This window comes from Oncorhynchus tshawytscha, linkage group LG33 (assembly GCF_018296145.1).
Source record: "Oncorhynchus tshawytscha isolate Ot180627B linkage group LG33, Otsh_v2.0, whole genome shotgun sequence".
NCBI lineage: Eukaryota > Metazoa > Chordata > Actinopteri > Salmoniformes > Salmonidae > Oncorhynchus > Oncorhynchus tshawytscha.
In genome coordinates, this window is record NC_056461.1 from 32779172 (window position 1) to 32803249 (window position 24078).

The following is a 24078-nucleotide window of genomic DNA, read 5'->3' on the forward strand; positions in this document are numbered from 1 at the left end:
TTTGATGAGGGATGCTAAAACCTAACAAAGAAATTGAGAAACCTGTCCAACCAAAAACATAGACCCAGAAAACCTTGTTGATACAAATAAAAGTTTATTTGTCACGTGCGCTGAATACAACAGGTGTAGGTAGACCTTACAGTGAGATGCTTACAAACAGGCTCTAACCAATAGTGCAAAAAAAAAGGTATTAGGTGAATAGGTAGGTAAAGAAATAAAACAGTAAAAAGACAGGCTATATACAGTAGCGAGGATATACAGTGCCTTGTGAAAGTATTCGGCCCCCTTGAACTTTGCGACCTTTTGCCACATTTCAGGCTTCAAACATAAAGATATAAAACTGTATTTTTTTGTGAAGAATCAACAACAAGTGGGACACAATCATGAAGTGGAACGACATTTATTGGATATTTCAAACTTTTTTAACAAATCAAAAACTGAAAAATTGGGCGTGCAAAATTATTCAGCCCCCTTAAGTGAATACTTTGTAGCGCCACCTTTTGCTGCGATTACAGCTGTAAGTCGCTTGGGGTATGTCTCTATCAGTTTTGCACATCGAGAGACTGAAATTGTTTCCCATTCCTCCTTGCAAAACAGCTCGAGCTCAGTGAGGTTGGATGGAGAGCATTTGTGAACAGCAGTTTTCAGTTCTTTCCACAGATTCTTGATTGGATTCAGGTCTGGACTTTGACTTGGCCATTCTAACACCTGGATATGTTTATTTTTGAACCATTCCATTGTAGATTTTGCTTTATGTTTTGGATCATTGTCTTGTTGGAAGACAAATCTCCGTCCCAGTCTCAGGTCTTTTGCAGACTCCATCAGGTTTTCTTCCAGAATGGTCCTGTATTTGGCTCCATCCATCTTCCCATCAATTTTAACCATCTTCCCTGTCCCTGCTGAAGAAAAGCAGGCCCAAACCATGATGCTGCCACCACCATGTTTGACAGTGGGGATGGTGTGTTCAGGGTGATGAGCTGTGTTGCTTTTACGCCAAACATAACGTTTTGCATTGTTGCCAAAAAGTTCAATTTTGGTTTCATCTGACCAGAGCACCTTCTTCCACATGTTTGGTGTGTCTCCCAGGTGGCTTGTGGCAAACTTTAAACAACACTTTTTATGCATATCTTTAAGAAATGGCTTTCTTCTTGCCACTCTTCCATAAAGGCCAGATTTGTGCAATATACGACTGATTGTTGTCCTATGGACAGAGTCTCCCACCTCAGCTGTAGATCTCTGCAGTTCATCCAGAGTGATCATGGGCCTCTTGGCTGCATCTCTGATCAGTCTTCTCCTTGTATGAGCTGAAAGTTTAGAGGGACGGCCAGGTCTTGGTAGATTTGCAGTGGTCTGATACTCCTTCCATTTCAATAGTATCGCTTGCACAGTGCTCCTTGGGATGTTTAAAGCTTGGGAAATCTTTTTGTATCCAAATCCGGCTTTAAACTTCTTCACAACAGTATCTCGAACCTGCCTGGTGTGTTCCTTGTTCTTCATGATGCTCTCTGCACTTTTAACGGACCTCTGAGACTATCACAGTGCAGGTGCATTTATACGGAGACTTGATTACACACAGGTGGATTGTATTTATCATCATTAGTCATTTAGGTCAACATTGGATCATTCAGAGATCCTCACTGAACTTCTGGAGAGAGTTTGCTGCACTGAAAGTAAAGGGGCTGAATAATTTTGCATGCCCAATTTTTCAGTTTTTGATTTGTTAAAAAAAATTGAAATATCCAATAAATGTCGTTCCACTTCATGATTGTGTCCCACTTGTTGTTGATTCTTCACAAAAAAATACAGTTTTATATCTTTATGTTTGAAGCCTGAAATGTGGCAAAAGGTTGCAAAGTTCAAGGGGGCCGAATACTTTCGCAAGGCACTGTATATCAAACCCTCATTAATATAGGGAACTACGTAAAAGTAGCGAGGCTACATACAGACACCGGTTAGTTAGGCTGATTGAGGTAGTATGTAGATATGGTTAAAGTGTCTATGCATATAGGAAGAGAGCAGCAGTAGCGTAAAAGAGGGTTTGGTGGGTGGGACACAATGCAGATAGCCCGGTTAGCCAATGGGCGGGAGCACTGGTTGGTCCGCCCAATTGAGGTAGTATGTACATGAATGTATAGTTAAAGTGACCATGCATATATGATAAACAGAGAGTAGCAGCAGCGTAAAAAGAGGGGTTGGTGTGGTGGGGGCACACAATGCAAATAGTCCGGGTAGCCATTTGATTACCTGTTCCGGAGTCTTATGGCTTGGGGGTAAAAACTGTTGGGAAGCCTTTTTGTCCTAGACTTGGCACTCTGGTACCACTTGCCATCCGGTAGTAGAAAGAACAGGCTATAACTGGGGTCTTTAACAATTTTAGGGTCTTCCTCTGACACCGCCTGGTGTAGAGGTCCCTGATGGCAAGGAGCTTAGCCCCAGTGTTGTACTGGGCTGTACGCACTACTCTCTCTAGTGCCTTGCGGTCAGAGGCCGAGCAATTACCGTACCAGGCAGTGATGCAGCCAGTCAGGATACTCTCCATGTTGCAGCTGTAGAACCATTTGGGGATCTCAGGACCCATGCCAAATCTTTTTAGTTTCCTGAGGGGGAATAGGCTTTGTCGTGCCCTCTTCACGACTGTCTTGGTTTGTTTGGACCATTCTAGTTTGTTGTTGTGAACACCAAGGAACTTGAAGCTCTCAACCTGCTCCACTGCAGCCCCGTCGATGAGAATGTGCTCGGTCCTCCTTTTCCTGTAGTCTACAATAATCTCCTTAGCCTTGGTTACGTTGAGGGACAGGTAGACAAGTGAAAATTATGGTCAGTAAAGAAAACTTTAAGCTTATCACTCAATTAAAAAAAATTGTGTCAATACTTTGCCCCTTGATAACCAGCACACTTATGTATGTTGTAAAAGCGTTAATATGGTCACTTCCCATATCATTGCATAATGCAGAAAATACACGAGTTCAGGGGCCTTGCTTTAACAAAGTTAACCATTTTCACTGTAGTGTCCAAAACGTCTTTCAAGCATTCAGGCGTTCCCTTGGCAGCAAGAGCCTCTCGGTGGATGCTGCAGTGTACCCAAATGGCATCGGGAGCAACTGCTTGCATGCTCGTTACCACTCCACTATGTATCCCTGTCATGGCTTTTGTGGCATCAGTACAGATACCAACACATCTTGACCACCAAACTCCATTTGATGTCCCAAAGTTGTCCAGTACTTCAAAAATATCCTCTCATGTTGTCCTGGTTTCCAAAAGAGGATGTCTTCCTTAATTAACCCCCCATAAACGTAGAGGACATATACCAGGAGCTGTGCCAAGGCCGCCACGTCTGTTGACTCATCCAGCTGTAACGCATATAATTCACTGGCTTGTATGCAAAGCAGTAATTTCAAAACATCTCCTGCGATGTCACTGATGCGTCGTGAAACAGTGTTTGATGAAAGCATTGTCTGTATAGTTTTTAGGGCCTTTTCCCCCAGAATTGTCCCAGCCATATCTGCGGCAGCAGGAAGAATTAAGTCCAATAGTATGGGGCTTGCTTGTCCTAGACACTTGGTAGCTCACCATATAAGATGCTCCTTGTCCCTTCTTATTATTGTTATCTTGTTACGGCAGATTTCCTCCTCTTCGTCTGAAGAGGAGTAAGGGTCAGACCAAGATGCGGCATGGTAAGTGTTCGTCATTTTAATGGAAAAACTGAACACTTTCAAAACCACAAAGTGACAACTGTGACTCTACTGAACCACTGTGCTAACAAGCAACATAACATAGACAATCACCCACAACCCACAATGACAAAACAGGCTACCGAAATATGGTTCCCAATCAGTGACAATGACTAACACCTGCATCTGATTGAGAACCATATCAGGCCAAACACAGAAACAGACAAACTAGACATACAACATAGAATGCCCACTCAGATCACACCCTGACCAAACAAAACATATAAACATACAAAGCAAACTATGGTCGGGGCGTGACATATCTTTTACTTTTGTACAGGTCTTACTCCTCAAAAGTCGTCTTTATTCTCGCAAAAAAACCTCCTGTGGCTTATTTTTCAAATTGTCATGTTTCGTTTCTAAATGTCTGCACAAGATTGAAGATTTCCTGAGAGAGTAACGGTTAATGTGATTGAATGTTAATTATTTGACTAGGCTACCTGTATTTGACATTGTGTTGTTATTTCGCTGAACACTAGATGGTTTAATTTTATTTTTGGCAGTGAAACGAGGCTACTCAGGCGAGAAAAAACCTCACCCAAATGTATAGCCCCGTTGGAAAATGTACTGTTTGAAAATGTGAAGAAAATGTTATCTATATTTCTAAAATATAGATTCACATTTCTAAAAATGTGAATCACATTTTTATTTGGCATTGCGAGTACCCCAGTTTAGGAATACCTGTCCTAGAGCACACAAAAAACTATACATACCTCGGCCTAAACATCAGCGCCACAGGTAACTTCCATAAAGCTGTGAACGATCTGAGAGACAAGGCAAGAAGGGCCTTCTATGCCATCAAAATGAACATAAAATTCGACGACCTACCAATTAGGATCTGGCAGACCTGGCTCTCAAGAGAAGACAGGCTATGTGCACGCTGCCCAAAAAATGAGGTGGAAACTGAGCTGCACTTCCTAACCTCCTGTCAAATGTATGACCATATTAGAGACACATATTTCCCTCAGATTACACAGATTTACAAATAATTTGAAAACTAACCATTTTGATAAACTCCCATATCTATTGGGTGAAATACCACAGTGTGCAATGACAGCAGAAAGATTTGTGGCCTGTTGTCAAAAGAAAAGGGCAACTAGTGAAGAACAAACACCATTGTAAATACAACCCATATTTATGTTTAACTATTTGCGCATCACTACTACGCTGTATATAGACATAATATGACATTTTAAATGTATTTATTACTTTAATGTTTACTGTAAATTTGTTATAGTTTATTTCACTTTTGTTTATGATCTATTTCACGTGATTTGGCAATGTAAACATATGTTTCCCATGCCAATAAAGCCCCTTAAATTGAATAGTTAAAATACAAAGCCTTGTCAAGGCACTAGGACCCAGGACCTTTTGTTTTGCCTTTTGAATGCCACTGTACAAGGAGGCGGGTGTTGTTGGGAAAGAGGTAGGCTGTCTGTCATAGAGGTTACTATCATCAGTTCGTGATAATTAGCGGATTTTGATGACTTGATAATGGCAGAGGTGTTATCAGGCACATGATTTGTTATAGGATTTTGCTATTCGGCGAACAGTCGCGGCCGGACAAGGTCGAAAACCGGAAAAATAGACCACGCATCTAATTTACACCATGGCTACTGAGTTGACCATTTCAGAATCAGCAGTCCCGTTGAGTGAGCCCCATCAGGTTGAAGACGAAGAGCATTGGCTGTATGGGGGTGAATATACAATGTATCCACATGGATACACAAGGCATGCGCTAAACAGTTCCCTCAGATGTTGATCAAGATTAATTGAGACAGTTAACAAACGCACAACACCCAACCACCGGCTTCACGGATGATGCTTGGTCCAAAACATATAGGAATCCTACGCATCGCACATTTGTGCACATCTAGTGGTGTCTTTTTTTGTGGAGTGTTTTGATTTATCTTAGGATGCACACCTAAGATGAGTTTATCATGTACATTTTCCCCTGCAAAATCTGCAGTATGGTTTGGCAGCTCAGCCCAAAACAAATTGGCTCCAAAACGCTCTTGTCTTAAATGCTAGGCGACTGGCAATAAATGCATCGACCTTCAATCATCATGTCATCTTTTCTTAGGGGAAAACACCAAGAAACAAAATGCCCCCGAGGGTTTGCCTGGGTAAGAATGTAACTTTCCTGCTCACTTGATCCTCTCACCCAAATTCACTCAAGGCACATGATGTTCCAAATATTATTTGACATGCTATTACAATGTAACTACAATAATTCCCCCCTCTGCTTATTAGGCCTGGTGACTCCCTTCAGCTGACTTCAATGGGCAATACCCTTCAGCTGACTTCAATGGGCAATACCGAAGAGAAGGATGCTGCATCACAGGCATGGCATGGGGCAATATCATCTACATTTCTTATCACATAGATAAATAGTTAGTTCTAAAACATTTTTCACAATGTAGGCTAAAGAGTTACCATTGTATCTTAACAGCTGTTGTAAGTTGTTACATAATAGTACACCGGTGTTATTAGTTGCATAGCTTTTCTCTCGGAGAAAATGGATATTCCAAAACCTCTGATGGTTCATTCATACTGTAACACAGCGATGAGATCCAACCAATAGAAATAGAGGAACCTCTCACAGGCAACCAATGAGGTGTGTGTTGGTTTACGTAATGGTGCAGGTGTGAGCGTTCATTTTGTAGTGTTAACCCTATCAGTCCCGAGACTCCATCAAAAATCTGCTTATCTGACTTTCATTTATCTGCATGTCTAGACTTTATATTTAGCCTCACAATTAAGTGTTTCACCATTTTCTTTTCAGGACAACAAGGGCTTTAAGTAGAACACAAAATATTTAACATAAACAGTTGTTTTCATGCGTTTTTTTGACAAATGTCAATTTTAAAAAACTAGGTCCGTCAAAGCAAAAACCTGATAAAAATGTATTTGTATGAATGCTGTAATTACAGAAATGGTTTGCTTACTGGGAAATGAATATCCAACTTGTCAGTGACAACTGTGTGAAGTTTGGAGTTCATGACAGCAGCTATATGTGAGCTTATTACAGTATTATAGACCCTTTGTCCTGGGATTTCCTATGATCTATGTAGAAGAACCCCTTACCTTCTAACGACTCTTCCCTTACGAAAACAATTGTAGTTAGAGTGAAGTATAACTGCAGTATGCTGCAAATACTGCATCCAAAATAACACTGTTTTTTTACTGCAGTAATTTTGCAGTGTAACTGCAGTTCAACTGCAGTACACCGCAGTTATTTTGCAATTACTGTGTCCAGAATACCACAGTCGACTGCAGTTACTGCACTTTTACGGCAGTTTCAAAACTGCAATCTTTGTTTTTTAAGGGTTGTTTAGCTTGTTAGCGTCACAGAGCAAAACATGCTTGTGTTTGTGAGAGTCTCATCTTTTCATAGATAGCTTTTAATAGTTTGTAGCGTAAACCATTCAGACCATTCGGGATCTGCCCTTTTCTCAGAAACACAGCTTTAGCTCAGGCCCCGTTAATCACATAGAATAATGGATGGTATCTACGGATGCAGAAGAAATAGACTAATCCAACGGTACAACCTACTGTAGCTCAAAGACACAATGTTTAAAAGGGGCTAGAAGTACAAAATGGGCGACTCAACGGGGTTAATGTTACTATGCTCCTCCCTTTTTTCAACAGGAAGCCAAAGGTACTGAAGGTGAAGAGGAGGAGGACAGTGACAGTGATGACGATGATGACGTCAAGGTCACCATTGGTAACATCAAAACTGGTGCACCTTCCTACATGTAAGTGTACTTGCGCATCCCGAGAGACAGTTGCTTTTCCAAAAAACTGTGTTAAGTCAGAGGGTTAAATACAGAGCCTTCAGAAAGTATTCACACCCCTTGACTTTTTCCTCATTTTGTTGTGTTACAGCCAGAATTGAAAATTGATTACATTTAGATTTTGTGTTACTGTCCTACACTCAATACCCCATAATGTCAAAGTGGAATTTTGTTTTTAGACATTTTTACAAATTAATACAAAATTTAAAGCTGAAATGTCTTGAGTCAATAAGTATTCAACCCCTTTGTATGGCAAGCCAAAATAAGTTCAGGAGAACATTTTTATCTGTAAGGTCCCTCGTGGATTTCAAACACAGATTCATGGTTTTCAAATGCCTCGCAAAGAAGGACATCTATTGGTAGATGGGTAAAAAAAAAAGCAGACATAGAATATCCCTTTGAAGATGATGAAGTTATTAATTACACTTTGGATGATGTATCAATACACCCAGTCACTACAAAGATACAGGTGTCCTTCCTAATTCAGCTGCCGGAGAGGACCACTCTTCATATTTTCAAGCATGGTGGTGGCTGCATCATGTTATGTGTATGTTTGTCATCGGAAAGAACTAGGGAGGTTTTTTTTATAAAAAGAAAATGGAATAGAGCTAAGCACAGGCATAATCCTAGAGGAAACCCTGGTTCAGTCTTTTTTCCAACAGACTCAAGGAGACAAATTCACCTTTCACCAGGACAATAACCTGAAACACAAGGCCAAATATAGTTGAGTTGCTTACCAAGATTACATGTAATACTCCTAAGTGGCCTGGTTACAGTTTTGACTTAAATCAACTTTAAAATCTCTGGCAAGACATAAAAATGGCTGTCTAGCAATGATCAACAACCAACTTGACAGAGCTTGAAGAATTTAAAAAAGAATAATGTGCAAATATTGTATAATCCAGGTGTGCAAAGCTCTTACAGACTTACCCAGAAAAACCCACAGCTGTAATCGCTGCAAAAGGTGATTCTAACATGTATTGACTCAGGGGATTGAATACTTACGTAAATGAGATATTTCAGTATTTCATTTTAAATACATTTGCAAAAATGTCAAAAACATGTTTTCACTTTGTCATTTATGGGGTATTGTGTGTAGACAGGTGAGGGTAAAAAAAAAAGTACATTCAAAATTGAATACATTTTGAAATACATTTTGAAATCAGGCTGTAACACAACACAACAGGCTGTAACACAACAACATTTGGAATGTCAAGGGGTGTGAATACTTTCTGAGGGGCTGTGTATACTGCTGTAATGAATAATAAAGACAGTATCACACTTGATTTAAAATCTGGGGAGCTAATGAAGGCCACTGGATACATTTAAAAAAAAAAACTTTCTGAATCTCTGCAGGGGAACGGGCATGAACCTGAGCTTGAAACCAGCTCGTTGCTATGCCTCAGCAGCAGCCAGTGAGTGAACTCGTCCTGTTTTGGGGGATTATTTAAGGTGGGCAATAATGGTTTTATTGTATTTGTTGACTAATTCATAATGTTATTGTTTTGCTACAAGTTAAGCTGCAGCCCAAAGGAATAGATATAGAGACACTAGGGGCCTTCAATGGTGCACCAGTTGTGGAGGTGGAAATGGACATCTTTGAGGACAAACCATGGAGAAAGCCAGGTAAGGGGGTTGTTTACGTATACTGAACTGACCATTTGAATCTTTGAAATAAAATTGCTGCAGATTGTTACAACATCAATTTGTTATTTTGTATGTTGTTCTGTCTCTAGGTGCCGACCTCTCAGACTACTTCAACTATGGTTTTAATGAGGAATCGTGGAAGGGATACTGTGAGAGACAGCGCAGACTACAGCTTGGCCTGGAGCCCAGTGCTCCTCTCAGTTTTGAAAACAAGATAACAGTGAGTCCTCAAAACATTGATTAATTATACCTACTTTATCACACTACTGTAAAACTTTGTGTTTGTCTCCAAACAGTGATGGTTAACACCTGCATTGCTTGCTGTTTGGGGTTTTAGGCTGGGTTTCTGTACAGCACTTTGATATATCAGCTGATGTAAGAAGGGCTATATAATAAATTTGATTTGATTTGTTAAGAGTAATTAACCTTTAAGATAGAATCCTGAAATTATATAATAACAAAGCGCCACCCTGCCTCAGTTTTGGTAAAAAGCTGAGAGATGGGCCTGAAGAAATGTAACCACTCTCAAATTCAAGACAAAGCTACAAAGTTATTATTACAAATTATATTTTTAACAATGTTTTCAGGCTATGTAGTATTTGTTTACATTTACATTCTTTACAAACACTGGAGTGAAACAAGCTTATATTTTGGGTTCTGATAGGGTATGACAGTTGAACTAAGCTCATGAGGCATTTATAAGTTATATTCTTAAAAAATGAATGGGTATATACAGTGCATTCAGAAAGCATTCATAGCCCTTAACCTTTTCATAACTTTTTCCACATTTTGTTGTGTTACAGCCTGAATTTAAAATGAATTCAATTGAGATTGTTTTTGTCATTCGTCTACACACAATACCCCATAATGTCAATGTGGAATTGTGTTTTTAGATATTTTTACAAATTAATAAAAAAATTAAAGCTGAAAGGTCTTAAGTCAATAAGTATTCAACCCCTTTGTTTTGGCAAGCCTAAATAAGTTCAATAGTAAAATTGTGCTTAATAAGTCACATAATAAGTTGCAGGGACTCACTCTGTGTGCAACAATAGTGATTTTTCAATGACCACCTCATCTCTGTACCCCACACATACAATTATCTGTAAGGCTCCTTAGTCGAGCGGTGAATTTCAAACACAGATTCAACCACAAAGACCAGGGAGATTTTCCAATGCCTTGCAAAGAAGGGTACCAATTGGTAGATGGGTAAAAAAAAAAAAAAAAGCAGACAGTGAATATCCCTTTGAGCATAGTGAAGTTATTCAGTACCCTTTGGATGATGTGTCAATTCATCCAGTCACTACAAAGATACGGGCGTCCTTCCGAATAAGAAGGAAACCGCTCAGGGATTTCACCATGTCAATGGTGACTTTAAAACAGTTCCTGAGTTTAGTGGTTGTGATAGGAGAAAACTGAGATGGAGCAACATTGTTGTTACTCCACAATACTAATCTAATTGACAGTGTGAAAAAAAGAAAGCCTGTACAGACTAAAAATCTTCCAAAACATGCAGGCGTTAAAGTAATTCTACAAAAAAAATGTGGCAAAGTAATTCACTTTTTGTCCTGAATTCAAAGTGTTATGTTTGTGGCAAATCCAATACAACACATTACTGAGTACCACTCTTCATATTTTGACGCATAGTGGTGGCTGCATCATGTTATGGGTATGCTTGTAGTCGTTAAGGACTGGGGAGTTTTTCAGGATAAAAAATAAACATAATGGAGTTAAGCACAGGCAAATCCTAAAGGAAAACCTGGTTCAGTCTGTTTTCCACCAGACACTGCGTGATGAATTCACCTTTCAGCAGGACAATAACCTAAAACACAAGGACAAATCTACACTGGAGTTGCTTACCAAGAACACGGTCAATGTGTCTGAGTGGCCGAGTTACAGTCTTGACTTAAATCTGCTTGAAAATCTATGGTCAAGACTTGAAATGGTTTTCTAGCAATGATCAACAACCTTGAAGAATTTTGAAATTTTTGAAAATAATAATTGACAAATATTGTACAATCCAGGTGTGCAAAGCTCTTAGAGACTTATTCAGAAAGACTCACTGTGTAATCGCTGCAAAGGTCATTCTAACATGTATTGACTCAGGCGTGTGAATACTTTGGTAAATAAGATATTTCTGTATTTCATTTTCAAGAAATGTGCAAACATTTCTAAAACCATGCTTTAACCTTTTCATTATGAGATATTGTGTGTAGATGTGTGAGAAAAAATGTTTTTCATTCATTTTGAATTCAAGCTGTAACAAACACAACAAATGTGGAATAAGTCAAGGGGTATGAATACTTTCTAAAGGTACTGTATCATTCATTTATAAGTCAAAAATGTATGTAGCAATTAATGATTCTATCTTTATTCATCAAGAAAGGCAGGAAATGTAGTTATGTGAACTGAAATAAAATAGACTGACCCAGCCAAGGAAAAGCTGCTGTTTCCTGTGTCAGATTTCTCATCCCACACTTAAATCAAGACCAGACCCCACTGGATTTGGCCCCAAGTCAAATAATACATTAATAATTACATTGATAATAATATTACTAATGTTAATATAAAATAATATTCTATCTTATTTCTAAATGTGATATAGTACTAACATAGATTTGATTATATTAACAGTGATATTTTGCGGGTAAATAATTGGATAATTGTTTTATTTTCGAGGTTCAGCAGGGAAGGGCAACCACTTTAGAAAAGGATACAGAACCGTCTTCCGTCAAGCCTGATTACAAACCAGACTTTCCCCCTGCTTCAGTCCTGGCCCTCGCTGCCAACAGACTGAAGGCAGGACCCCCACCTAACAGGTAAACACGTCAGAGGGATTCAGACTGTTAAACAGCCATCACTAACAGAGAGAGGCTGCTGCCTACATACAGACTTGAAATAATTTGCCACTTTAATAAATGGATCACTAGTCACTTTAATAATGGCACTTTAATAATGTTTACATATCTTGCATTACTCATCTCATATGTATATACTGTATTTTATACCATCTATTGCATCTTGCCTAAGCCGCTCTGTCATTGATCATCCATATATTTCTATGTAAACTCAGCAAAAAAAGAAACATCCCTTTTTCAGGACCCTGTCTTTCAAAGATAATTCGTAAAAATCTAAATAACTTTACTTTTTTTTTATTGTAAAGGGTTTAAACACTGTTTCCCATGCTTGTTCAATGAACCATAAACAATTAATGAACATGCACCTGTGGAACAGTCATTAAGACACTAACAGCTTACAGACGGTAGGAAATTAAGGTCACAGTTATGAAAACTTAGGACACTAAAGAGGCCTTTCTACTGACTCTGAAAAACACCAAAAGAAAGATACCCAGAGTCCCTGCTCATCTGCGTGAACGTGCCTTAAGCATGCTGCAAGGAGGCATGAGGACTGCAGATGTGGCCAAGGCAATAAATTGCAATGTCTGTCGTGTGAGACGTCTAAGACAGCGCTACATGGAGACAGAACGGACAGCTGATCGTCCTCACAGTGGCAGACCACGTGTAACAACACCTGCACAGGATCGGTACATCCAAACATCACACCTGTGGGACAGGTACAGGATGGCAACAACAACTGCCCGAGTTACACCAGGAACGCACAATCCCTCCATCAGTGCTCAGACTGTCCACAATAGGCTGAGAGAGGGTGTACTGAGGGCTTGTAGGCCTGTTATAAGGCAGGTCCTCACCTGACATCACTGGCAACAACATTGCCTATGGGCACAAACCCACCGTGCTGGACCAGACAAGACTAGCAAAAGGTGCTCTTCACTGACGAGTCGCGTTTTTGTCTCACCAAGGGTGATGGTCGGATTTGCGTTTATCGTCGAAGGAATGAGCATTACACCGAGGCCTGTACTCTGGAGCAGGATCTATTTGGAGGTGGAGGTTTCGTCATGGTCTGGGGCGGTGTGTCACAGCATCATCGGACTGAGCTTGTTGTCATTGCAGGCAATCTCAACGCTTTGCATTACAGGGAAGACATCCTCCTCCTTCATGTGGTACCCTTCCTGCAGGCTCATCCTGACATGACCCTCCAGCATGACAATGCCACCAGCCATACTGCTTGTTCTGTGCGTGATTTCCTGCAAGACAGCAATGTCAGTGTTCTGCCATGGGCAGCGAAGAGCCCGGATCGCAATCCCATTGAGCACGTCTGGGACCTGTTGGATCGGAGGGTGAGTGCTAGGGCCATTCCCCCCAGAAATGTCCTGGAACTTGCAGGTGCCATGGTGGAAGAGTGGGGTAACATCTCACAGCAAGAACTGGCAAATCTGCTGCAGTCCATGAGGAGGAGATGCACTGCAGTACTTAATGTAGCTGGTGGCCACATCAGATACTGACTGTTACTTTTAATTTTGACCCCCCCCCGCCCCCCCCTTTGTTCAGGGACACATCATTCCATTTCAGTTAGTTACATGTCTGTGGAATTTGTTCAGTTTATGTCTCAGTTGTTGAATCTTGTTATGTTCATACAAATATTTACACATGTTAAGTTTGCTGAAAATAAACGCAGTTGACAGTCAGAGGACTTTTTTGTTGTTGCTAGGTTTATATATTCCATTCCTTTACTTAGATTTGTGTGTATTATGTAGTTGTTGTGGAATTGTTAACTTACATGTTAGATATTGCTGCACTGTCGGAACTAGAAACACAAGCATTCTGCTACCATCGCAATAACATCTGCTAACCATGTGTATGTGACCAATAACATTTGATTTTATTTGAAGAAAACCTGTTAATAAAGTTATGCTTAAATATGGAAGTAATAACCTCTACCTGTTCAAGCATCACACCAACTCAGTCTTGTCTCCCACAATATTCCAATGTTCCAGCTTAACAGTATGTATACAATGTCAGTTTGGCATAGAGGAAAGGCGGTGTTGGGACATTCGGCTTTCTTACATCACTGCCTTATCCTCTTTTTGCGTTATTAGCTTGTTGTCCTAACGTAAACATTCCTGGACACAAAATAGTAGCTAGCAAAATGGAGATCACAGGGGTTCTTTTTCATGAGTGCATTTCGCAAGTGGCTAGTTTGCATCAACCACCTTCACTAAAACCACTGCAAAGGTTTTGCCTGCAAACTTTGGTTTCGAATCGTGGCATTCTGGCATATCTGCCTCGTGATGTATTGGCTTTAAACATTTTTTTTGTCTCAATCATTAATCCCAGATCAAGTGCTGTTGCTGCCCTAGGTCTGGGATCTACGAGGCTAACTCAGATCTGGGACAACATTTTCCTCAAAAGAACTGGATTGTAAAAGAGCTACGCTTGTTAAATACTTATTTTACACTTGGTAGAGAAATCATGTGAAGCATAAATGGCTCCTGACTGCAGTGAGAGAGAGTACAGATGTCTGTCATCTCTTTCTGTAGGAAATTGGGTGGAACTATTGATGTGATTGGTGGACAGACAGGAGCCATTCGCCGGGTTGAAGGCCGAAGGAGGGAAATGCAGGAACAGAATCCTATCCAGGTTAATCTGTTCACACATTCAGTGATTTTATGTGATGAAGTCAAAGATAACTGCAGGCTAAGGAGAGTAAGACACACACCTACACCTATTGTTCTGCATCATTCAATGTTCTCAACAACTCTGCAGGTGCTCGGAGACCATGGTAACAAGGTACAACCCTTGGTTCCACCAGCAGGACCTCCCCTTCCTCTTCCAATGGGTATGCCCCCACCACACTTCCTGCATCCTCCTCCACCAGTATCTGCTATGCCCCCACCTCTTCACCCCCCAGGTAAGGTATCGTTCTTTATCCAGAACATGAATGAAAGCATACCAAATGCATAGTCTTGTGATATGATAAGGAGAGCCATGAGAAATTATAACATAATGTTATAATACCTTTACATGTTTGGTCTCATTCTCAGGTATGCCCCCACCTTCCATTACAGGTAAGTTTTTATAGCTAGACCACAAAACTCTGTGTAGTCCTTAGTTTCTCAGAGGATGCAAGAGAACTGCATTTTTATTGTAGTATGATAATATTATACAACATGCTTTGAAATGGCTGTAAACATGCATAAACATTAATCTAGAAATGTAATCTGAATGTCTATGCTACAAAGTTATACTCAAGATCAAATATTTGTTGTTTGGTGATGATTACATACTGCTTTTCCCCTAGGCCTGTTCCTACCTCCCCTTGCTCCTCCCCCTACCTTGATGATGCCACCTGTGGATAGGTATGTGAGAGTCAATAGACTAATTAAAATGTACTAATGCATTAATAAGGCAATACGTTCAGACGCTGCTCTAAAGCCACGCCCAACTCCCAAATGTCTGCAAACCGGTTTGCCGGGCCACTCTTTTGATGATAGGACAGGTACCTCTGCTGTGCTATCAACCATAGCCACGGGAAGTAGAGGTGCTGAGGGTGCTGCAGTACCCCTGAAATGTTTTTTCTCTCACAAAAGTAGTGCACTAGGCATTTAATAGTCCTGTATTAGCAGACCAATATAGCAGTCTTTAGACCATGCTAAAAATTCTTTCTGAAACAATTCGTAGCACCCCCACCCCAAAACATCTTCCTGCAGCTCTACTATGGACTGCAGTGAGGCATCAGACTCAGACAACTTCTGTTTCATAAGCAGTACCAGTCAGAGCCTCTCTTTACTCTGCCGCGTTTGTGTGAATGTTTAAGTGATGGTCTTAATCCTGACAATTTGTCCTTCCCTGAATTACAGCAGTAGAGCCCCTCTTCCTTTTGGATACAACAGTGGAGGTATGTATCGTGTTTACCTGGCAGGTTCAAAATACAATTGTCATGCCTTATACTCCACACATCAAATAACTTCCCCTTGTATTGCAGTTAATGCAGTGTATTTTCTTTCAGAGTCAAGCTTCATTAGCTACCCTCCAGTCTCATCATCACACATGCCTTGGGGCTCTGTGCTGGAGAAAGGGGGGGAAGACAGAGGACGAGGGCATTGGGAGTACCAAGGAAGTCATAGAGAAAGAGACAGAGATCAAGAGAGAGGTCATACTCCAACCACCACCGAATATAAGTGCGTAAACAAAGAAAAAGAAAGTTAAACAGTGTAGATACATTTGCTTATGTTTTGTGGTGAAATTGAACCTTCGCATGCCTTAACTTTCTCTCATCTGTCCTGATATCTGGCCTAGTGAGGATGACCGTTACCACTACTACAGCCATGATCGAGAGAGTGAGCGAGAATTTGAGCACAGTTACCTTCATGTTCACGACAGCAGCGGTGGGCGTAGCAGGGAGAGGGAGGAGCATCAGCGAGACAGACGCCATCGTGACAAGGAGGAGAGTGGTAAACACAAGTCTTCCAAACGGTGAGGGAAAGTTAGTATTGTCAGATTGAGAAAAAGGAAAATGCAGTAGGACAGAATTTGTGGTTTATTGCAAATATATTATACACACTGGTTAGGTTTTACTTTACTGGCCTACATTTATGAGATTGATGAACATAAGCTACATTGATAAGCTTGTGGTTCTTTTTCACTAGCATTGTGTGGTTACTCACTTTAAGACTTAAGATAAACGCTTACAAAAATGTTAACAGAATTATATTATATTATTAATTTCCTTACAGCAAGCAGCATGATGATGAGGGGGAGGGGCATCGCAGACACAAGCACAAGAAAAGCAAACGCAGCAAAGAGGACAAGGATGTCCCAGAGGATATGTTGGGGCGTGGGGAAGAGCAGAAGGACTGAAAAGGGCAGAACATTGCGGCTCCATGGCTAGTTCTTTAATCTTTGTAAAAAGAAAATGACCATGGCTAGACTATTTTGATTTCTTGTAAGGAAAAATTGAATATGAAATGTCCATTTCAAGTGAAGTGATTGGAATCAAGAAAGAGATTCCAATCTAATGGCTTCTTAAGTTGTTTCAATGGTGTGTAGCCTAAAATACAAATGTAATCATACGAGAATGTTGATCATGGACATTCTCAACTGCATCATTACATTGTCCAGATTCACAATTGTCACTGTTAGGACAGGCCCCATCTTGCTTTGCCATATTGTAAATATATAGAATGTAATTTATTTGCCAGAAGCCATTTCAAACACTGTGTTGATACCACTTTTTCTATAAAAAATATTAGTTGATACAGATATGTCATCAATGTAGATTAGATTCAAACTATAAAAATGTGTCCTATCTTCTGACATTCTGGCACAGAGTAGCAAGGTATAATATAATACTGTATACTGTCGCCTCTCTTTACATTAAACTAAATCCTGACCTGGGCTTTACTATTTTTTTGTAATCTGTGACCATCGACCACTTCAACTATGCGTAGCATAGTTTGTAATCACAGCAGGGTTTGAGAATTCACCCAATAAAAAAACAGCAAATTCTAATTTAGTCTATGTCCAACAATTGCATGTAAAGTAGTGGTGATGAACCATCAGGTCATGGTACTGTAGACTTCTCATTTGACATTTGTTACATTTTGAAGGGTGCTATGACAATGTTGATTAGGCATATTCAAATTGATTTCATGGGGTTTAGATTATAATAGGAAATCATGTTGCATTTTATCTGCAATGTTTAAAATGATTGTGCCCCTTCTGAATAAACCCCTTATTACAAAGGCATTCGTGGGAGGTAGAAGTTGCACCTTCCACTGATACAGGGTCAGATATATTTTAGGTCCCATTGATTGTTGAGATTAAGGATGGGTATGACGATATAATCCTAGATCTGGGTTATCACAAATTACCACAGCCACAAAATCGTAAAGATGAATGAAAACAAAATGTTCCTTTTTTCTCTTCAGTTAAGGTCAGGGTTATGCATAAGGTTAGGTTTAAATCAGATTTTAAGAAGATAATTTGTAGACATAATTATGATTTTGTTCTTGTGGTAACTAGTGACGACGCTAAATCTGTGATTGCGGATAAATTTCTCCCCTGCGACTATCGTCAGATGACAATGTGATATGAGTTCCCGCTGTGTCTCGCGATCTGCTGAATTCATAAAATTCCTACGCGTCTATAAAATCGGCCATTTCGTGGTAGGCCATCCGCTGTTGCAGGGCAAGTGTTCTTCTGTCTGCAAGTCAATTTATAACATCGCACAATGAATGAGACCGCAGTTTCATTTGCCAAGGATTTCTTGGCTGGTGGCATCTCCGCTGCCATCTCCAAAACGGCGGTTGCGCCCATCGAGAGAGTCAAGCTTCTCCTTCAGGTAGCTATTGGTCCATGACTAGCTAAAGTTATGCCGCCTCTGCTGCATGGCAAGCATCAGCTAGCTAACTTAGCCGTTATCACTAGCTAGAGAAATGCACGCTGCTTATCACCCTTGCGGCAACTTACATTTAGCTAGCTATGTCTTTTCAATGTCTTGAGGCTGTTATATTGATTTGATATGTTTAATAAACGCAGGATGGTTATCTAGCATCTTCTGCTGGTTGCCATAATTCGAGGTCATGAGATGTTTCAAATGACCTACACGCTAGCCGGCTGGCTAACGTAGTCCGTCATTAGTACAGGTTGGCTAGCTCAGCCACACAATGCTAACGTTAGCTAGCTAACAAAGCCAGGGCCAGTCTATGACATTGGGCATTTCCTCTTTCTGGATGGCACCTGATAGCGCTAACTACACAACTCATTTACATGTAACAATTTAGTTACGTTACTCGACTAACTAGCTTGGTTTCGTAGTAAATCATACCAGTAAAATATACATTATCACGAATTGAACAATCGAGTAGTTGTGTAGTTACTGCAGCCACAGTGGTAGAACTGAGGTTAAACTAAATACCTGGCTGGCATTGAAAGTCTGCAGGGTAATTTGACCGGCAAACAGTAACCAAGTGTTCTTGGTCTGTCTTGTTCAATTAAATAGTTGATGCAAATCGTTAGCAACCAGAAAGACCGGATTTAAGCAGGTGGCAAGGTCGAGACGAGCAGCGCTCAGAGATGACTGCAGGGCAGGAAACGTCAGCTTTACCAGCATGCATCTAAGGGTTTATACATTTTATCATATAAGTGTTCTCATGTTCTTAACAGGTCCAACATGCCAGCAAGCAGATCAGCAAAGAAATGCAGTACAAGGGTATCATTGATTGTGTTACCCGCATTCCAAAGGAGCAGGGCTTCCTTGCCTTCTGGAGAGGTAACCTGGCTAATGTCATCAGATACTTCCCCACCCAGGCCCTCAACTTTGCTTTCAAAGACAAGTACAAGAGTGTCTTCCTTGACGGTGTAGACAAGCGAAAGCAGTTCTGGAGGTACTTCGCTGGCAACCTGGCCTCTGGTGGTGCTGCAGGAGCCACCTCCCTTTGCTTTGTCTACCCTCTTGATTTCGCCAGAACCCGTCTGGGAGCTGATGTCGGAAAAGCTGGTGCGAGGGAGTACAACGGTCTGGCAGATTGCTTGGCGAAGACGTTCAGGTCTGACGGTATGAGGGGTCTGTACCAGGGCTTCGCAGTGTCTGTCCAGGGCATCATCATCTACAGAGCTTCATACTTCGGAATTTATGACACAGCTAAAGGTATAGACTTTAACACTGATAACAGCTTTTCACAGAAAGCTGTCCGTTTGTGCGATATGCATATGTAATATTATGTGTGGTATGTAACAGGTATGCTGCCAGACTCCAAGAACACTTCCATCTTAGTGAGCTGGGCAATCGCTCAATCTGTAACTGCTGTGGCCGGCCTGACCTCCTACCCCTTCGACACTGTCCGTCGTCGTATGATGATGCAGTCTGGCCGTAAAGGAGGTGAGTTTTCCTCGTCACCTACACTGTCCAGTGTTTAGGGAGAAATTGTACATTGGAAGACTAGTAGAAACATTCAATTCCAAATACAACTAAATTGACATTATGTCCTAACTTGGGTCAACTTTTTTCTCCAGCTGATATCATGTACTCTGGTACCATTGACTGCTGGAAGAAGATCGCTCGTGATGAGGGAGGCAAGGCCTTCTTCAAGGGAGCCTGGTCCAATGTTCTCAGAGGCATGGGTGGTGCCTTTGTGCTGGTCTTGTACGATGAGCTAAAGAAAGTCCTTTAAATTATTGTTTTTTTAACATCACTGTTGAATTTACATTAAATGGCTAAATGTAACAACTTTCCACTCCTATGGATCCTGCATTCTGCCTTATTTATGTGAACCAGCTAGTGGTCTGCTACTAGTTGAGGGTGGCGGCTGTAAGTTGTGCATTTTATCTTTCAAACGTTCCATTCTCATTTACCAATGTCATTCCTGTATAAGAAACCTCAAATACTACTCCTGTCCTCCAGTGGGTATGTTTCTAACCACCACTTGAATAAATTCATTATAATGGACAAACCTACACTGGATGATGTCAGTGGTGTTTTTTTTATGGGGGGGGGGGGCTGCAAAGTTAACTGTTCTATTGGTATGCAGTTTTGTTGAATGTCTGGGCTTCAGAGATTATGGGAAATGTGCACTGATTGGCTAATCAAGTGCATGAAGTGGATTACACCACTTACAGCTATAGTTTTGTGCTTATCAACTACTTAGCCTTATTGCCTACTTAGCCTCTGACTTAAAGCTATGGTTATAGTCTATTAAAATTTAAATGAAATTACTTTACCAGTGTTTCAGCATGTAATAAACTTCCAGGATGTTTTCAGCAGATGGAATATGAAGATTTTGAAACATCTGGAGACTTTACAGTGTAAACTGAACCCTTTGCATGAATTTGCACTATCTGGTTTAACTGGTCTGTTGCCCTATGCATAGTCATTCATACTTGGATTTGGTTGAGTTATGGCATAATGATCCAAGAAGTGAAATATAGTAGCTGACAAGTTTGAACAGACTTAAAATAATATTTAGTTTGTGCCAATGGTGTCCGGTGCCTTGTTGGCTAGTCTTGCCATAGGCGTGTTACATGATCCCAGAACACTCCCTTTTGGCTTGTGACCGCACAGTTCTCATTTCTACAGTTGGAATGTAGTTCAACTCCTGTCCACATTTTATGGTATGCTTTACATTAGAATTGAAGGAGTCTGGTGGGGAAATCTGGCATAGTTGCCTTACATATGGTAGGCAAAGTGCCCTCTAGAGTAAACAACTCATTGTCCAGCTTCCCCCATTTAAAACCTGGTTCTATGCTCACATTTTTACATGGGTGTAGAATTAAAGACATTGGGGAGATCTTCCTGATGAACTCCAGAGCTAGTCAGGCACTCATGTGTTGATGGATCTGGACAGTAAGGTATTTAAATAATCATCAGCCTTCAAACAAATTGACAAGTGCCACCATTGACTTGTCTTAAAATAAAAAGCATACAAGGTGGAACCATGACATCTGGTCACATTGCGGACACAGTGGACAGAAATGACATTTTAATACCGTGTGTAGGCATATTTCTGACAATCAGAATATGGACAATATCAAGATATGTTAACAAGTATAAATGAGGTTATAGTGAAGTAAAATAATTAGGATGGATTTTAGTCCCCAATTGAATGAAGACAAAACAAATGTATCACAAATGGCTGCATGATACTACCTTTAATCAGTCAAACTTTTGTATGGAAAGTACTTTTTTCTAATACGATATATATTATGCAATCAAAATATTTTTTCCAATAAAAGCAGATGGAAGCTGCTTCGGTAGAATCAAAATGGAATGAAACTATCTTGGGAGCATCTGTGACACCAGCATACATGGGGCAAGGAGCAGCAGAAATCCTCTACTGGCCATCCCTGGATTTCCACCTGTAGCCAGACCAATGCCCTCTGATCCTGAGACACAAGACAGTAGAAAGAGGTCAGCACAGACCCCTGGAAGAGAAAGTGAGATGGATCATAATCTAATTTACTGTAGTACATTCACACCCACCTTGGATCAAAGTTCCTGACCTGATATTCAACCAGTAGACAGTGCGCTGTTGGGCTACAGTGGCCCTGAAAAAAAAGTGCAATGCAGATTAATGAAAGCTTGCCTGTCAAAGTGCTGTGTGTGAGAGAAACAGATTTTTTTAAATCTGACTTTTGATTTAAATTGGCATATAATTTAATGGTAAATGTACCCTTATTCTTCTAATGTCATGTATTATAAGAATTCATTAACATTGTCATATCATTTGTGTAATACGTGCGGAGCAAAACGGATCATCTAGTTTTATAGACTCACAAAGGGTTCAAGATTAGATTCAGGGCTCTATTCAATCTGGATCGCTGAAACCGAAGGATTGCGCACTGGAAATGTAAAGATTATTCCCGATTGAGCAGACATATGCAGTCTTTACCGTGAATGCCTGAACATTGCTTTTAACATTGCCTCTGGAGGTAGTGGTCGAGATTTAGCAAATACGCAAGTTTACATTTGAGTAATGTGTGTAGCCTATGGTATTTTTTAGAAAAGTGTAGTAAGGGTGATGAGGCTCTAAACTTAATAATGTAACGCTGAACTTCAGCTATACAGATTGAATAGAGCCCTTGGTGTTATGTTCTTACATGAAGTAGATTGTGGTAGTGTTGTTGGGTGGTAACCAGGTAAACACAGTAGTGTCGTCTTTCACATTAGTATTGGCATGGGTGATGGCACCTTCTTTATTTCCTGAGCACTTGGAGACACAATCAGATTTGTCAACCTCTTTCTAGAATGTTTAGTTTAATCATGGAATTTTCACCCCAATTAGGTTACACATGGGAAGCTATTAACTTACCTGCAGGAATTTGGTATCTGGAGGAGGAAGTTGCCAACTTCCTAAAGCATTAGTGCTAGTGCTGGCTGCCGATCTGGCCTCCAGAAGCACGCCTCTGTAGTTTGTTCCAGTTATGGTCACTTATGGGAAAATACACCAACAAACAGTACAGAGAGATACAAATGTGCCATTGCGTTCCCCTTCATCTGCAGAAATGTCGTATCTTGAATCAATGTTCAGGCATGATAACAGAAAATGTAAGAAGCCTCAGACACACCGTCTTACCCATCGAAAAGTGCCTAGATGTGACCACTATCATTGGCCTGCCTTATCCCTTCCACTATGAATTAAGAACTGTAATTTTTAAGACAACACATTTTTCTAAGTTGTGAGCTATTTGTTAGGGTTATTTCATAATGTCAGTAGACAAGTGTTACTGGTCCGATCAAATTAGAAATCACATCTAGTTCCTTGGGCATGTCCAAAGCTGTAAGGTGTAGGTAGGATGTCCAACATCTTACCTGTAATGGGCTGGCCAGTCTGAAGGGTCTTGGTGCTGGTGAGGATGGTGTAGGGTGCTGGGGTGGGCTGTGGCTGCACCCCAGTGTGACGAGGAACCATGTCATCACAGGCGGAGGTGGGTGCACCGTTGGGAAAGCTAAAGCAGGGAGAGATCCCTTGTAGAAGGACCAGACTAAACATCAACAGCTCCATCAGGTCAAGTCAAAGTAATCCAGCACAGCAGCACTACGTCCAGAGGGCAGGTGGGGGAAGAGTGAAATGGGAGCCTTGAATCAAGAGATGCTCTTTTGAAGCAAATTACTGCTGAGTCACTCATGCACATGCCTGTGCACTAACAGGGCTGAACCCTTGACATGCGCAAGAGCAACAGTCCCCATATTCTATCCCCCCACCCCAAAAAAGCTTTATCCTCTTTTCATGGCAAGACAAAGCAACTCTTTCTTCTTCACACTCTGCTGTGAAAAATTACAATTTTACTCACCACTCGTGCACATGCCCGTGCACCAACAGGGGTGTCAGGTGAACCCTTGACCACGCGCAAGAGCAACAGTTCCCCATTCTATTTCCCCCCAAAACATGTTTTTCTATGCATGGCAAAACAAAGCAACTCCTTCTACTCCACATACAGCCATGAAAAATAACAATTATGCTCACTGGACTCGTGGCTTGATGTCAAATTCTCTGAAATGCAATGGAAAGTTATTGTGCAATGTGACCACGTAAACTGTTTAATCACCAA

The 24078-nt window shown here is 40.7% G+C and overlaps 3 protein-coding genes across 5 annotated transcripts; 2 read left to right on the forward strand and 1 right to left on the reverse strand.

The window, feature by feature from the left end:
• The first annotated feature begins 5120 nt into the window (after positions 1 to 5120).
• LOC112231197 (pre-mRNA 3'-end-processing factor FIP1) lies at positions 5121 to 17505 on the forward strand. 3 transcript variants are annotated; one of them, XM_024397820.2, is made up of 16 exons: positions 5121 to 5428; positions 5815 to 5857; positions 5985 to 6075; positions 7383 to 7489; positions 8885 to 8943; positions 9044 to 9154; positions 9265 to 9395; positions 11858 to 11991; positions 14571 to 14670; positions 14797 to 14941; positions 15075 to 15098; positions 15332 to 15389; positions 15891 to 15928; positions 16040 to 16211; positions 16330 to 16506; positions 16767 to 17505. In XM_024397820.2, the coding sequence occupies exons 1-16, from the start codon at positions 5341 to 5343 to the stop codon at positions 16888 to 16890; spliced, it is 1602 nt and encodes a 533-aa protein (XP_024253588.1). In that variant the 5' UTR covers positions 5121 to 5340; the 3' UTR covers positions 16891 to 17505. The 3 variants fall into 3 exon arrangements, with proteins under 3 accessions (XP_024253588.1, XP_024253587.1, XP_024253586.1); XM_024397819.2 differs by having other exon boundaries at positions 5122 to 5428; positions 11852 to 11991; positions 15894 to 15928; positions 16767 to 17504; XM_024397818.2 differs by having other exon boundaries at positions 5122 to 5428; positions 11852 to 11991; positions 16767 to 17503.
• A 617-nt stretch (positions 17506 to 18122) lies between these two features.
• Positions 18123 to 20487, forward strand: si:dkey-251i10.1 (uncharacterized protein LOC100038774 homolog). Its single transcript, XM_024397822.2, has 4 exons — positions 18123 to 18373; positions 19198 to 19681; positions 19772 to 19912; positions 20047 to 20487. The coding sequence occupies exons 1-4, from the start codon at positions 18263 to 18265 to the stop codon at positions 20202 to 20204; spliced, it is 894 nt and encodes a 297-aa protein (XP_024253590.1). The 5' UTR covers positions 18123 to 18262; the 3' UTR covers positions 20205 to 20487.
• A 1000-nt stretch (positions 20488 to 21487) lies between these two features.
• si:dkey-251i10.2 (uncharacterized protein LOC562682 homolog) lies at positions 21488 to 23676 on the reverse strand. Its single transcript, XM_024397823.2, has 5 exons — positions 23339 to 23676; positions 22839 to 22957; positions 22627 to 22736; positions 22010 to 22074; positions 21488 to 21912 (listed from the first exon to the last, which is right to left on the reverse strand). The coding sequence occupies exons 1-5, from the start codon at positions 23529 to 23531 to the stop codon at positions 21803 to 21805; spliced, it is 597 nt and encodes a 198-aa protein (XP_024253591.1). The 5' UTR covers positions 23532 to 23676; the 3' UTR covers positions 21488 to 21802.
• Between the last annotated feature and the right edge of the window lie 402 nt (positions 23677 to 24078).